General features: G+C 36.3%; 1 protein-coding gene across 5 annotated transcripts in view; it reads left to right on the forward strand.

The window, feature by feature from the left end:
- The window catches only part of LRRC7 (leucine rich repeat containing 7), a 479,490-nt gene that overhangs the window by 71,504 nt on the left and 392,040 nt on the right, over nt 1-15,946 (forward strand). For all 5 annotated transcript variants that reach the window (XM_036352078.1, XM_036352079.1, XM_036352082.1 and 2 more), the window contains exon 2: nt 15,764-15,861. Coding sequence is in view for 1 of the 5 variants with exons in the window: in XM_036352082.1 (XP_036207975.1) it covers nt 15,764-15,861 (98 nt within the window). In the remaining 4 variants the exon portion in view is untranslated. The remainder of the gene's footprint in view (nt 1-15,763; nt 15,862-15,946) is intronic.

The raw sequence follows: 15,946 nt of genomic DNA on the forward strand, positions 1-15,946 counted from the left end.
ATTTTATGTATAGAATTAGCAGTGCTTCAAGATATTTCTTTTAGGTAGAATTACTTCAGAATAACATGTAGAACTAAGTAATTCCTATTAGCTTGTTTTAATCCCTTCTAAAGTATATCATCATTATAATTAACTTTGTTTTTTTGTGTGTTTTTTTAATATAACTTCTATTACTATCAGCATGGAGTACTAAATACCTTGAAAGTACCTTCCCATAAAAAAACACAAAAAAACCTAAATAATGTGGATAAAATATAAATTATATTTCTATAAACAAATTGCTGAGTTGGCTAGAAAATTAGAAAGTAGCCAAAAGCTAAATAAGAGAGAAAATCCTGGAAAGTGGTAAGAATTGAAATTAGATCTTACCCTAAGGGCATCTGCTAAACTGTAGGAATCCTGAGCTTCTGTGTCACTGACTGGAAATGCCCAGCCAGTCAGGGCATAATGCTTAGATATTCTCTGGAGTAGATACACTCCAATATGGACCTCAAAGATAAAATTTTCAAGTAGGGGAGGGTGGGGGTAAGGGGAAGAGATCAACGAAGGGACTTGTATGCATGCATATAAGCCAAACCAATGGACACGGACAACAGGGGGATGAGAGCATGAATGGGAGGGTGGGGGGAGCTGGGGGTTAATGGGGGGATGAGGACACATTTGTAATACCTTAACCAATAAAGAAATTAAAGATTAAAAAAAAATTTTTTTCAAGGAAAATGAGCTCATTGAGTTAAATCATAAAACACACAAAGGAACCAGAAACCATCAGAAGCCTGGCACTGTAAATCAAGGGTCAGCAGAAACAAGATCCAGAAGAATCATACTTCAAACTCTTCAGATATTGGAGTTTTCTTCAATGTCTGTGTTTCAAGAAGTAAGGAATTAAAATGTGAGAAAAGAACAGGAATCTATAAATATAACCAGGTGGATTTATAATATCATACCTGATGCCAGTCAAGAAACTTGTTTACTGCAAGACATACAAGTTAGTGTGCCAGTACACAGAGCAGAGTAGAGAAGGGAGGAATCAGAGGGCAAAAAGAGACTTCTCAGCATAAGAGGTTAAGAGGTGTTGAGGATAGAGTGCAAAGGCTTAAGTTACATGTAAATGTACTTTTAAAAAGAAAACAAACTAACAAGGATGAACAAATATTCAAAGATGAAATGTATTATTTTTTAGAATTGCTGAAAGACAATACACCTCAGATAAAAAGGCAAACCCGATATAAAAAGAAATTCACAAATAGATAGTATCATAGTGAAACTGATGACAAAAAAGATCATAAAGTCAACTAGACAGAAAAGTAAGATTATCTACCAAAGGAGAGCAGTTTAAGTGATAACTGATTTCTCAACAGCAACAAGGGAGTTGCAAGTTGGAAATAACACCTTCAATGAGCTATGGGGAGGGGAGGTATCTGTCCACATTTGATTCTCATCTTTCAAAGCTATCTCTCAAGAAGGGTTGCAAAATGTAGACATTTTCAGATGAACAACTGAGAGGTTTTTTTGGTTTGGTTTGGTTTTTGTTAATCCTCACCCAAGGATATTTGTCCATTGATCTTTTAGAGCAGTGGTTCTCAACCTGTGGGTCGCGACCCCTTTGGGGGTCAAATGACCCTTTCAAAGGGGTCACCTAAGACCATTGGAAAACACATATATAATTACATATTGTTTTTGTGATTAATCACTATGCTTTAATTATGTTCAATTTGTAACAATGAAAATACATCCTGCATATCAGATATTTACATTACGATTCATAACAGTAACAAAATTACAGTTATGAAGTAGCAACGAAAATAATTTTATGGTTAGGGGTCACCACAACATGAGGAACTGTATTAAAGGGTCGCGGCATTAGGAAGGTTGAGAACCACTGTTTTAGAGAGAGTGGAAGAGAGAGGGAAAGACAGATAGAAACATCTATGTGAGAGAAACACATTGACTGGTTGCCTCCTGCATGTGTCCTGACCAGGGTCTGGGCCAGAGAGGAGCCTGAAACCAAAGTACGTGCTCTTGGCCGGAATCAAACTCAGGACCCTTTGGTCCACTAGCCAAAACTCTATCCACTGAGAGATTTAAAATCTCCTGACTTACTTTAAAGACAATTTCAAAGGATGAACTTCAGGAAGAAGGAAAGTGATCAAAGGTAAAAGGTCTGAGATGCAATGAAGAATAGTAAGCAAGTATTAAATAGGTAAATTATATCTAAACATAGAAATCATAATTTCCAAAGGAGACGTCAAGAGGTAGAATGAAAACAGGAAAAAACAACACCTCAATTCAAAAGAAGGGAAGAGAAGTAGAAACTCTGTATAAATAGTGCAAAATAAAATCATATAAATTATTCCAAAGTATTATCAGTAAAGTCAGATGAATGCAAATACAATGTTCTGACTAAAATCTGGAAAATATGTTGATTTTAAAAATACAGTAATATTTTATTTCTAAGAGACTACCTTAAATATAATGACCCTTCCCAAAAAATTAATTCAAAGTATGGAAAATGACATCCCAACCAATTGCTATACAAGAGAGCAGAAACTATACTATCAAATAAACAGATTTTAAGTCAAACAGCTTTAGTAGATCTTATTATCACTACCTAGTCACTACACTACATAATAAAAGGTTCAATTCATCAGGATGTTATAAATTCTACATATGCAATAATATAGCCTCAGGTTACAGACAGTAAAATATGGTACAACTATGAGCAGAAAAGAGCAAATTCCCCATCATATGAGGGAAGTCTTCACATTTCTCTCACTAGTCCTATATAATAAAAGAGTAATATGCAAATTGACAGAACAGCAGGACGACCGGGATGCCCATGGGCCCTCACCACCACTGGCCCCACCCCCCAGTGGTCATCCCCACCCGAATCAGGGGTGGGGCCAGCTGGAAAACTGCCCACGGCCCCTCGCCCCAGCCAGAGTGCCTCCCAATGGCCCCCAGTTGGGGCGGGCCAGCTGGACCCCACCAGTGCACGAATTTGTGCACCAGGCCTCTAGTTAATAGATAAATAGAAACAAAAATCACCAACACTTGGATAATGTACGTTCTTTTCAAAACTCATGTGGACTTTTACAGTCCATTAACAATCCTGCAAATAAGTAGATTAAAAATTATGTTAAAAGTTGGTAAATACTAGGGTAAAGGAAAATATAAATAAGATATTTTCTAAAAGATATTTTCTAAAAAAAAGATAAGAAGGATCAGGAGTGTTAGTGCAGGAGTAAAATTTGGGGAGAGCTGTTCAAAGTGCAGTGTTAAATGTGATGGTCAGGAAAGACCATTGAAATAGTAACATCTGAATGAAGAAGACTAAGGTGAAGGCATTCCAGAGAGAGGACACTGCTGGAGTAAAGGCCTGGGCAGGAGCAAGCTGTTTATGTTTGAGTGGACTGATGAAGATGGAAAGAAAAGGTTAGGAGGAGATGTTACAGGTAGCAGAACACTAAGGGTCCCGTAGGCCAGGTCAGGACTGTGGCATTTGCTCTGAGTAAAAGGGAATGTCCTCAGAGTGCTGGGACCAGTGCAGTGACTACATCTGACTCATGATTTTAAAAGACCTCCCTGGCTGCTGAATTGAGAATAGACCAGAGGAAACAAGATTGTAACACAGAAGCAGTGAATGTATGCTCTAACATTCTTTTAATGGATAACACATTTACTTAATCACAAAAGAAGCCAAAAGTAGATAAAGAAAAGGAAAGAAAGTAAAGGAAACCTGTCTGGCTGTGTAGTGGGAAAGAAAAGAGGAAGAAATGCCAGGTGAGGAGTAAATTGCTATGTAACTTGTGTTATGATCCCTTCTTGTGACCCCATACATTTTTAGAAAGTGCAAACAGATATTTTAAATGTTCCTAGAATTAGCACGTAATTATGTGTTGTTCATTTGAGTAGTTACAGGTCTTTGGGTACTCACTCAGTCTCAAATAGGAACTTAATTGGGTTTTTCCTGAAACCCATCTTCCTAAATAGATGTTTACTTGGCTTCTTACTTTGGTAAAAGATACAGGATGTTTCATATTTCTCTCAGTACACAAAGAAGAACATTGAAAGTATTTATGCTTTAACACATCCTAGAAATTATAAATATTCTGATTTTTCTCTCATCAATAAGATTCATTGCCATCAAACAAACAGAAGTCACCTGATTAATCATAACACTAAATATTTCAAACAAAATACTGAGTGTCTTCTCTGCCTCACACTGTATACCACAACTCTAAAAAATGTACGGGAAGAACAGTGTCCTAATATTCACAAACCTGAAGTCTTAGTTTTGTGACTGAGAAGCATTGGCTTGTGGGTGGGAACCACAGCTGAGACTCATCAGGGATAGGAGGCAGAAAGAGAACAGGCTGAAGGCAGCAGAACTCTTGGTAAGAACTTGGTCTTCACGTCTCCAGATGATAAAGACTATGATGCCATTTATCTTGTACATTACCGTATGTGTTTACACATGGATACACATTTTGGGGGGGTTTAAAATACATTTTTTATTGTTGATAGTATTACAGATATCTTCCTTTCCCCTCCCATTATTTCCCTCCTCCCAGCCCCTACCCCTCCCCCCCACCCCAGATCTTCACTAACCTATTGCCCATGACCATGGGCTATGCATATAAGTATGTAAGTTCTTTGGTTTATCTCTTCTCATCCCCCCAACCCTACATTGAGGTATGTCAGCCTGTTCCATGCCTTCATGCTTTGGGTCTTATTTTCTTGGTCAATTCATTTTGTTCATTAGATTCCATAAATAAGTGAGATCATTTTGGAAAGAATAATATTTACTCATATTTGCCAACTCTTCCCATTTTACTTTGAGAAAACAATACACGTCTTTCTTGCCAAATAATTTCAGTCCTTCCATACACGTTTTTTCCCTGCATCTACACAACTACTTGATATGATAGTAGTCGCTTCTCTGAGACTTAAGAAAGCTCCAAGTGCAAATGGAATAATCTGGACTTAAGCAGAGCAGTTGCCTCATTTAGGCAGCTGTGCCCGGTGAGAAGATCGGGAGGAATCAGAAAACCCAGCAACACACTTTGCTGCTGACCTGGGGCAAGTGAGTCTCAGTTTCTTCATCTGTAAAATACTAAACCCACAGGTTCTTTATGAGGCATAAGTAATACATATATGAATGTTGTATAACCATAGATAACATCAGAGCTATACCGGGCATACTTTATCTCTAACATCATTCAGTCAATCCCTTAAAAATGATTATTTAATTTCTGCGGTGTTTTATGAATTGTGCTATGTCCTTCAGGATGATATAACTTCTGTCCTCCAGGGATTTTGATGTGGGCTGGGGTGATAGATGTATGTGTAGGACCCTGCAATAGGACAGAGGGACAGCAGATAACTGGGTAGGTAGGTGAAATTATAGAAGATTTTCTAGAGCAGAGATTGTTCTGTATTCCGGTGGCATCAGTCTTCTCACTTCATAAATGTTGACTGAAACCTTGAAACCCAAATGTTGACATGAGTATTTTCCTCTTCCTTTAAAGTTTAAGTGGATGGAAGAAGGAAAGAGGAAATCAAGAAAAGTAATCAAACCTATCCCATAAATGTATTAAATAAATGTATTAAGTTCTAGATGACAGGTAATTACATTGCATTTCTATATTTCACCTTATTCAAAATATAAAATAAAAAATAGTTTTAATATGCTATTAAATTTTATAAGGATAGATAGATAGTCTAGGTGCAATGTTTTATCACAACTTGTGTGGAAGTAATCTTATTAAAGCACCTAGCATTTTTTCTGTGTTTTTTAGTATCAGTTTTATCTTTGCATAATTGTGTAGAATCGACATTAGGACTTTTTCAAGTATTCTCACCATTTTTAAACTGCTGTATTCCTTCTACATTGCCCATTCTGTTATTGCTCTTGAGAGTATTTTGGGTGTTATTGATTTCTTATAAAGCATTCTTTACATTTTTTGTCATCCTGCGATTATTATTCACTCTTGTAGGCAAGTGTTTTTATAAATTTATCCACTTAATTTACATAGTTGTAAGAGAGTTATTTTTTTGAATAACTCTGAATTTTAGTTAACTTAATTGATTGTCTTTTAGTGATTTCGGCAATAAACACATTCCTAAATCTTGCATGTAACTCAGTTATCTCTGGAAGGACCCTCACTAAGGGGAGCTTGCTATTTCTTATATTGATTCAATTAGTTAATAAAATACCTTCCTAAAGATAACAGACTTTTGATACAGCATTACTGTGTGTGTGGGGAGGGGGTGTAAAAAACCCCACCAAATATGTTTTTTATTGATTTCAGAGAGAAAGGGAGAGGGAGAGAGAGATAGAAACATCAGTGATGAGAGAGAATCATTGATTGGTTTCCTCCTGCACACCCGCTACTAGGGATCAAGCCTGAAACCCAAGCATGTGCCCTGACTTGGAATCGAACCGTGACCTCCTGATTCATGGGGTCGATTCTCAACCACTGAGCCACATAAACAAGAAATAATTCAATTTAAAAACTAGAATTTTGTGAATAATGTGCTTCCTGAATTTATGAGGAGCTTGACTGTTTCCCAATTGCTACACATGCTCTTCTCATTAATTTTATAGACTTTTTGTACAGTAATTGTTTGTTACAACCTTACAGAGTAAATTATACACCATTATAAATGAGCACAGGTACCTCAGTGAAGAAACTGTTCTAATTTCCGGATTTTTCTACTTTCTTAACGCTCCTTCTTAAATCTCAGAAAAGGGACGACTATCATTTAGTGATTCTAGATTTTCAAAAAGTCCATAATGATATGCATCTACTTTGAATTATATTTCTTTGGAGAAAGGTTAAAACAATATGCTATTGTGTTTATCATTCCCTAAATGTGCGACATGGCACTGTAAAAACAAGTTTTTCCTCTCTGACATGATTGATGATTCTTATATTTTTGGTAAATCATCATTACCCTAAAAAATCAGGCACCTGACTTTCTCCAAGCTCAACAGTATACCATCTATCTTTCTTTCTGTTAAACATTTCACTCCTCTTTTAAGCAGCTTAAGTATAGTTGAGAAGTGATTTCTTTTCACAATAATCTTGCTGTTTAACTTCAGCTTGTCCTTATTAACTATCAACTCAACATATTTGGCTGAAATAAATGGGTATTGATTATTTTTGTACTGTCATTTGCAGTTCAAATTGGTCTTTATAAACAGCTGAGATTCTTTTTAATAGCTATTATATGCTTAATATGTCTGCATAGTTCTAGTCTGGGATTAGGTTCACTGTGCTGAATTCAGGCTCAACTTCCCTTAAAAGAAAAAAAAAGGAAAACAGCTCAGTAATAAAGCAAGAGCATTTCCACTGCTTCTTCAACTCTTTTATTTATTTATTTTTATTGAATGCTAAGCCAAAGAAGGAATTCTGAAATTCGGGGGTCGGGGGTTGGGAGTGTACCGGGAGGTCACATGGCTTTATAACTTTGTGAGGATGGATGGTCACAGCATGTTGCCCCTTATTCTTCCCTTTTTCTGGGCAAGACAGACTATTAATCATTATTTCCAAAATGATACAGCAATCTTATTCTTCCTTTTTTCATATGCATGCTTAAGCACACTTTTATTTTTTTAATCCTTGGTGCTTTTATTTTAGTTTGTGATGAATTATTTCTGTTGAGTTTTAATATTTACCAGAGTATAAGTCAAAGTGACAATAATTGATATTTAATATTTGAATATTTCATGACCATCTGTGACTCACATGGTAAGAATCCTACTCTATGAGAGATCAGAAAGACTAAAAAACAGACAATGATATTTATGCAGAGTAGCATTGTGAAATGAAGGTTGGAATGTGGGACTCAAAGTTCAAGTTCTTACTCCGGTTTTCCTGTGTTACTTTGCACATGTCAATTGTCAGACTTCCTGTTGTCTCATCTATAAACAGTGATGAACTAATACCTACTTCAGAATTGTCAACTGTACTTTATTATATCAAAGCCTTCAAATGGATTAGAATCTATGTGAGTAAAGACACAAACATTGAAATGGAGACTTAATATGAGCTGGAAAATCACTGGTTACTCTTCCAAACATTTAGTAGATATAATAAGGAAGATTCAGAAGGTAAGCATTGAGTGTATGTGAAGTGGTTGGATTTGTTTCTGAGTGGAATTAGGACTTAAAAAATTGGTCTGCAACAATAGGTAACATTTGTAATATGAATATAGAATCTTCTAAATGTTCCCACCAGAAAAGAGCAGAATTCTATCATTCATTCATTAAATATGTATGACTATAGTCTATGTACTGTACTTTGTTAAGGGAAAAGATGGAAGATGAAGTGGCTATAAAAAGAAAAAAAAAAGCTTGACTTTTATCAGATGGTATATGTTTAATCTTTGGACTCTGACAAAAACCCTCTTTACCACAGACTAATAGGGTGAATTTTGAGATTATAGTCAACATTCTATGGCTTTGTACTTTAACAGAAATGCTCCTGTACATTCATTGTCAAATTTGAGGGCAACAAATGCTACCATTTTTTATTCTATATATTACTAAGCTTCTTAGTCATATTGATTGCCATTTTAAATATAAGGGATTGTGTTTATTTATAGGCATGCATTTTATTGTGCCCAATTTGGCTTATCATCAAGTTAAATAAAAGCTCAAGAAGTGCCAATCTCAGTTTTTAAAATTGTCTGCATTTGTTCAAGATTATTCAATTAAATATTATCAAAACACAATTAAAATTTTTACTTTTCTAGAAACTAATAAGTCAAGGATATTTACTCTTTGTAATTTATCTTATATTCACTTTACTGAATAAAAATCCTTAAGAAGTCTTAAGGAGCTTACAGAACAAAAAGCAGAAGGACTTGCAAATACTCACTCATTTCGTATATACAGACCTTCATTTAGAGCAGTGGTTCTCCACCTTCTGGCCCTTTAAATATAGTTCCTCATGTTGTGACCCAACCATAAAATTATTTTCTTTGCTACTTCATAACTATAATGTTGCTACTGTTATGAATCGTAGTAAATATCTGATATGCAGGATGGTCTTAGGACACCCCTGTGAAAGGGTCGTTCGACTGCCAAAGGGGTCGCGACCCACAGGTTGAGAACCACTGCTTTAGAGGCTTATCTAAATTACACAATTTATCTAATAAATCCATTTGAGCACTATATATTTTTAGTTTGGGATGTGCTCACAAAGCAGCAAATATAATAATCTCAATGAAAGGGAGGAAAAATAGCTTCAGTATCTTTGTTGACTTGTTTTTTATGTCATGATTAAATCATTTTCCTTGGTTATAATCCTTGTCTACTGGTAGGGGCACCTGATTCCCATAGAGTTGTCTCACACAGAAGAGAGCAGCTACCAAATGAACTCTTCTCACCTTTCCCCTTCAATCCCCCTAGGCCCTGCAGCAAAGGGAATCTGGGGTTGACCTGCCTTCTGATAACTGGTCACCCTTGATGGCTGGTAGAGAGAGCAATGGTGAGAGGCTGCTGTGAGTGCAAGGTGATGGTCTCCTAGGAAAGTGTTAGGAGGTGCCAGTGAATGGCTGAAGGAAAGCACACAAGTCAGGGGTAACAGAAGGACAACATTGTTTGGACGGGCACTCACTAGTTTGACTACCTGGCTCACACCCAGTGGTCACAGGAACATACATTTGCCCTTGGGGCAGGATTAGGGAGATTAATTCATTCAAACAAGAAATACTTCTTGAATGCCAAACACTGTGCTAAGCTCCTGCAATAGAGTGGAGAGTAAAACTGACACTGTCCCTGTCTTCATGAAGCTTACAGTGCAAGAGGAAGGCAGACATTAAGCAGAAATTCCAGAAGACTAACATATAATTAAAATTTGTTATAAGTGCTATAATGGAAAACTCCAGGCTGTGGAGTTGAACCGTATTTGGAGACCTAATTGGATAAAAGGGTCAAAGTGGTGATTAGCAGTTATTCAGATGGAATAGATTATTCGAGACAAAGAAAGCAGTATATGTTGGGGCCCTGGGTAGGAAGGAGTTTCAAGTGTGTATTCAAGGCACTTAGATGTGCTAGGAGAGCTTCATAGTTAAAAACCATGGTTGCATGAAAAAGTGTGTTTCTGCAAGGAGGCTCTTAGGAAGTTACTGTGAGCTAGTTCTACAGCGAGGAGTTAAGTTCACTTGTCTGCAAAGACCTTCATGTGGACCACTTTTCCAAGACTTTACTTCCCTGCTCTTATTGACTTGAATTCAGAAACCTCCAGTGGAAATTTGTATTTTCCTCAGTCATGTGCTGAATAGGGGCTCCTGGATATGCTGTGCTATCTACTACAGTAGTCAAAAGTGGCTATTAAAATTTAAATAAATTACAATTCAATAACATTTCAAACTCACAAATCCAGTTCCTTAGTCCTTCTAGCCACATTTCAAGTGCTCAGTAACAGAAAGTGGCTAGTAGCTACCGTATTGAACAGCACAGATATTAAACATTTACATCATTGCAGAAAGTTCTATTGTACAGCTCACATGGTAGTCAATAGCATGGGCTCTCAAGTCAGACAGTTCTGGATTAAAATCCTGATTGTTGCATTTACTTGCTATATGGTCCTAACCAAGTTACTTAACATCTCTGAGACTCAGGTTAACCCTGACTATAATAAGAATGGAATAGATTATATATATAAAAGGCTAAGTGGCCGGCCATATGTCCATCAGACCGTCTGACCATCTGACCAACCAACCAGCAGGTACATATGATGCTCACTGGCAATTTAAAAATAAATGTTGACTTGTGCATGTGTGACACATATAAAGCTCTCACTGGTGCCAATTGCACACATGTTTTAATTTTATAATACTATATTATATAATGTTATGTAATTTTTTGCAGTAACATAATTACCGTACAAATATTTCTTCTAATTAATTTCCCTTCAATGTGCACAAATCCATGCACTGGGACACTAGTATATATATAAAGAACCTAGCATAGCAGCTGGCACATAATAGACATTTTAGAAATACTACTTATTTCTGATATGTCTATTCTTTTAATCCAACTCCCTATCTCCTAGTGACTCTGTCATTCTCTGTCTTCCTTCTCCATCTAGTATAAATCCATTTCAACCATATTTTCACCTAAACTTTACTTTCTCTATTCATCCTCAACCCAATCCATAATTCCATATCAATCCAACTTGTTCTCTTATCCCACAAACCTTACTGAAGGAAAGTATTTCACTGTTGAGATTATCAACCTTGTAAATGGGCAGCCTTCAGGTTCATTTGGTTGACCTCCAGGCAATTTGGCAAGGCTTTAACTATACCATTCTGGCTACTCTTTTCATTTTTTATAATACCTGTTCTAACTGCAGTCTCCAACCCAGATTCTTACCTCATCTCTGTATCAGCATATGACTATCTCCTGGAATGCATTAATTGAACTTCCCTCTCCTACACCTGCAAGTGTATATGCTTTATTCACATGGGTTCCAAATGTCAGTGTAAGGCTATATTAGACACACTTGATTAATGTTAAAAAATACATCTACCTTGTCCTGATCCCAAAATCCTGAATGAAAACCTTTAGTGTTGGAAATGGTGGGAGCTGTATTTGTTTAAAGCCCCTCAGGTGATTTTTGTGAATTTTTCCTAATTCAATTTAGGAAAGTTGTGGACACCTTTGTTCATAATCTCTTTGTTTTTCTATGCTTTTTAAATATCATTCTGGCTGCCTCTATTTCTTCCCAGCAGTTGACATGTAGGCTGCACTTTTCAGAGCTCTTCAATGAGCTGTTAGAGCATCTGTTTTGCCCGTGGTCGTCACACTTCATCTCTCCTTGCTGGAGCTGTTAACACACTCCTGCTGATGTCTTGCCAAACTTGAGAGTAGCTAGAATAGCTCCTTTGCTGTGTCCTGGCTGTGCTCCAAGACTTGGTGGTTGGTTATTTTGTCTGACCATTTAATGCAAACTGTACATCATAGATGACACCAGTAGAAGGGTTCAAGCGGCTGGACGTGTAGTCTCAGGAAGATGGAAGTCCCACGGTTATATAGTAGTTTAGACATAAATATTGCTCTGTAAAACTTTTAATTTGATTCAGAGTGTTTTCTACTGGGCATAACATTTAGCATTCCAGAGAAAAAGGACATGTAATGCTGTTTTAAAATATTTTCCTCTATTAGTATGTGGTATATATAGTTTATAGTGAGTTTTTTTGGCCCTCGTTTTTGTTTTGGTGGTTCTCAAAAATGTAAAATGGCATGGATAGAAGCAAATATTTCAATGAAAATAGCTAATTGATCAAAAATCAACATGTAATTAACAGATCAACACACATATATTTGTTAACATAGATATTATGTTTAATAAGAACTTCATCACAAGTAAATTATACAGTGCATAGTGGCATTTCAACTATTCAGTCTCCTAGTGGAATTATTTTTATGATTCAATGATTAGTCATTATAATTCTTTATTAATTAAAGCCCAATTTTCATGTTTCCTAACATACTATACATTTAAAATTTTAGTATCTTATTTTATTTTTATTTGGGATAATTCTCATTAATAATAGCAACATGTGCTGAGCTCTTGAATTGTGACAGACACATGTAAATCATTTTACATATATTAACATTTTTTAAAAATATGTTTTTATTGATTTTAGAGAGGATGGAAGATGGAGAGACTATCATATTGATCTGCTGCCTCCTGCACACCCCCTACTGGGTATCGAGCCCACAACCCAGGCATGTTCCCTGGCTGGGAATCAGAGTCCTCTTGGTGCATGAGTCAATGCTCAACCACTGAGCCCACCAGCCAGGCCATGTATTAACATATTTAGTCTTCACAACAATCCTATAAGGTGGCTGTTATCCCCATTTACTTATGAGAAAATTAAGGCACACAGCACGTATTTTTTTCCTGACGTCATTCTTTAAAGACAGAATTAGAATTTGAACCTACTTCTCTTATTACAGAACCTAGGCCCACTTAGGCTGTGCTCCATATCTAACCTTGCATATCTGTAGATCTGCTTGTGAGCATTCCAAAGAGCAACGTTTGGGCATCTGGGGAGTTGAGTTGGGGATCTTTGCTGCCAATATCACACATAATGAAATTGTTCTGAAGTCCTATTAGTATTTTATAACTTGTATTTCATTTATTCTGACTTATCCTCAAACATAGGTAGATGGACATTAACTAGACCACTTTTGTTTTCACATACTAATTGTCAGAGATATAAAAGGAGAAAGAATAGCTCATCCAACAGAGTGGTTTACATAGATTTCCAACCAGGATAGTATGTTACCATTCTTCATCAGAGGGTAGTCACGATGACTAAAAGTGGTTTCTAAAATTACATCACAATTATATATAGACATTTGCATGTACAGGTCATGTTTGCTGCCTTTTATGATTTTGAGCTTATAAATACTAGTGAATAATTATTAGTTCACTTAAGTTATTATTGGCTCATCATGGAAATCCGTTATTTACTGAAATGTAGAGAAAACTGTACATTGAGCCCTAGCCTGTTTGGCTCAGTGGATAGAGCGTCGGCCTGCGGACTGAAGGGTCCCAGGTTCAATTGTGGTCAAGGTCATGTACCTTGGTTGCAGGCATATCCCAGTAGGGGGTGTGCAGGAGGCAGCTGATCGATGTTTCTCTCTCATCGATGTTTCTAACTCTCTATCCTTCTCCCTTCCTCTCTGTAAAACATCAATAAAATATATTTAAAAAATGTACATTGAATTAATTCAAGAGTCAAAAACTAGAAAGTTTATATAGTATAGTTTATATAGCTAAGCCTCTTCGTGAAACTGCAGGGACAGGCCTGGAAACTTAATTTCCTCCCCAAATTATATCATAAACAATTCAGGTTTTCACTTGGTTTCACATTATTGTATTGTTATAACCTCGAGAGAAATAACTTTTTTTTTCACTTGAAATGAGTTTCAAATGAAACTAAGGTTCAAGTTATCATTGCACATTGAGAAACATTCTCTTGAACTGCTTATACACAGGCATGAACATATGAACACACACACGCAAACACATTCAGCATCTTCTACATATAAATGGACTGATTTCAGGAAGTATATTTGAAAAAGTGTTTTTAAGAACCAGTGACTGTTTCCCAAAGAAATGGTGTTATGTTACAGTACAAAAGGTTATTCATATCATATTTTACACTATTTAGTTAATGCTTTTATGGGATCATCCTGTCCTAATTTTTCTCTCTGGATGCCAGAAACACAATCATCTGTACCACTACCCTAGAATATCCACCATCACCATTACCCATAACAACTATCTGGTTTTCAAATGTATGCATGCAATCAACCAGCACAGTTATCAAATCCAGTGATATTCCATTAGGATAATTAGGTAGATGTTAAGAAGCTATACTTATATTTTCAAAATGACAAATAAATATTATGGTTTTGTTCTGAATTTTCAAATCCTGAGACTCAGTAGTTTTTTACTTTTATTAAAATGAGTATACATCGGTAGTACAAAACTATAAAGTTTACTTAATGATCACAAAGTACATGTTAAATATGCTAAGCCAAGGTGCATCTGATGCATTTATTATTATATTCTGGATTCCAGCATTGCTATGTCACCTGTAACTGAGAAGAACACTTTATATTAACTGACTTTTTCAAGAAGTCACAATTATTAGAATTAGAAAACCCCTCTCAATTTAGCCATTATCATGAACGAAAAGCAACAATTCCTCTCTTGAAATTGATATTCCAAATGTTGGTGAGAGATATCTTCTTTTTTTTTCTAAAGGGTGACCTATTTTTGATAAATTTCTTTTCTATACAAGTAATCACTGTAGTCAGTAGGTCTCTGCCTTAGTCATCTGGGCTGCTATAACAAAATGCCACATACTGGGTAGCTTACACCATAGAAATTTATTTCTCACAGTTCTGGAATCTGAGAAACCTGAAATCAAGGTTCCGGCAGATTAATTTCCTGGTGAGAGACCTCTTCCTGATTTTTAGATGACTACCTTCTCACGAGAGAGGGAAAAAGAAAGAGAGAGACAGAGAGAGAGAGACAGAGAAAGAGAGAGACGCCAACCTCTGGTCTCTCTTTCTGTTCCTCTAAGGACACTAATTCTATCATGATGTCCATCTAAACTTAATTATCTCCCAATGGTCCCACCTCCAAATACCATCACATTGGGGCTTAGGGGTTTAACATGAATTTGTGATTGAGGGCACAAACATTCAGTCCATATCAGTCTCTAATCTGAGAATTGCATATCAGTGTCCACATGGTATTTTTACATTTTTTAAATTGGAATGTCTTAGAAAAGTCAAGCACTTTTCAGTTTACCACAGTCTTTGCCACTCCCTATTATATATATATATTTTTTTAAATATATTTTATTGATTTTTTTACAGAGAAGAAGGGAGAGAGATAGAGAGTCAGAAACATCGATGAGAAAGAAACATCGATCAGCTGCCTCCTGCACATCTCCCACTGGGGATGTGCTCGCAACCCAGGTACATGCCCTTGACCGGAATCGAACCTGGGACCCTTCAGTCTGCAGGCCGACGCTCTATCCACTGAGCCAAACCGGTTTTGGCCACTCCCTATTATATTATTCCTTGCTACATACTCAATGATGTTGTCTAACAAGCCTGTGTAGATACTTGGAGTCTTGACTCTCGATTTAAACCATTTACCTTCTCAAAATTTATCAAGATTTCTATATTAATATACTTTTTGATTCTTTTTTATAGGATGGAGAGCCTACTAAGGGGAAGGAATCCCCCACAGTATCAGAGAAGTCCTTGTAAAGAAGTTCGTGCAGCACTTCGGAAGAGGCCTGAAGAGGAGTGTAAGTATTTTAATAGGATTAACTATACTATAGATAGATTTTGGTGAGTAGCATTGTAAAACTAAAGGGTTAACCTTTAAATAAT

Source organism: Myotis myotis, unplaced genomic scaffold (assembly GCF_014108235.1).
Source record: "Myotis myotis isolate mMyoMyo1 unplaced genomic scaffold, mMyoMyo1.p scaffold_m19_p_2, whole genome shotgun sequence".
Classification (NCBI taxonomy): Eukaryota; Metazoa; Chordata; class Mammalia; order Chiroptera; family Vespertilionidae; genus Myotis; species Myotis myotis.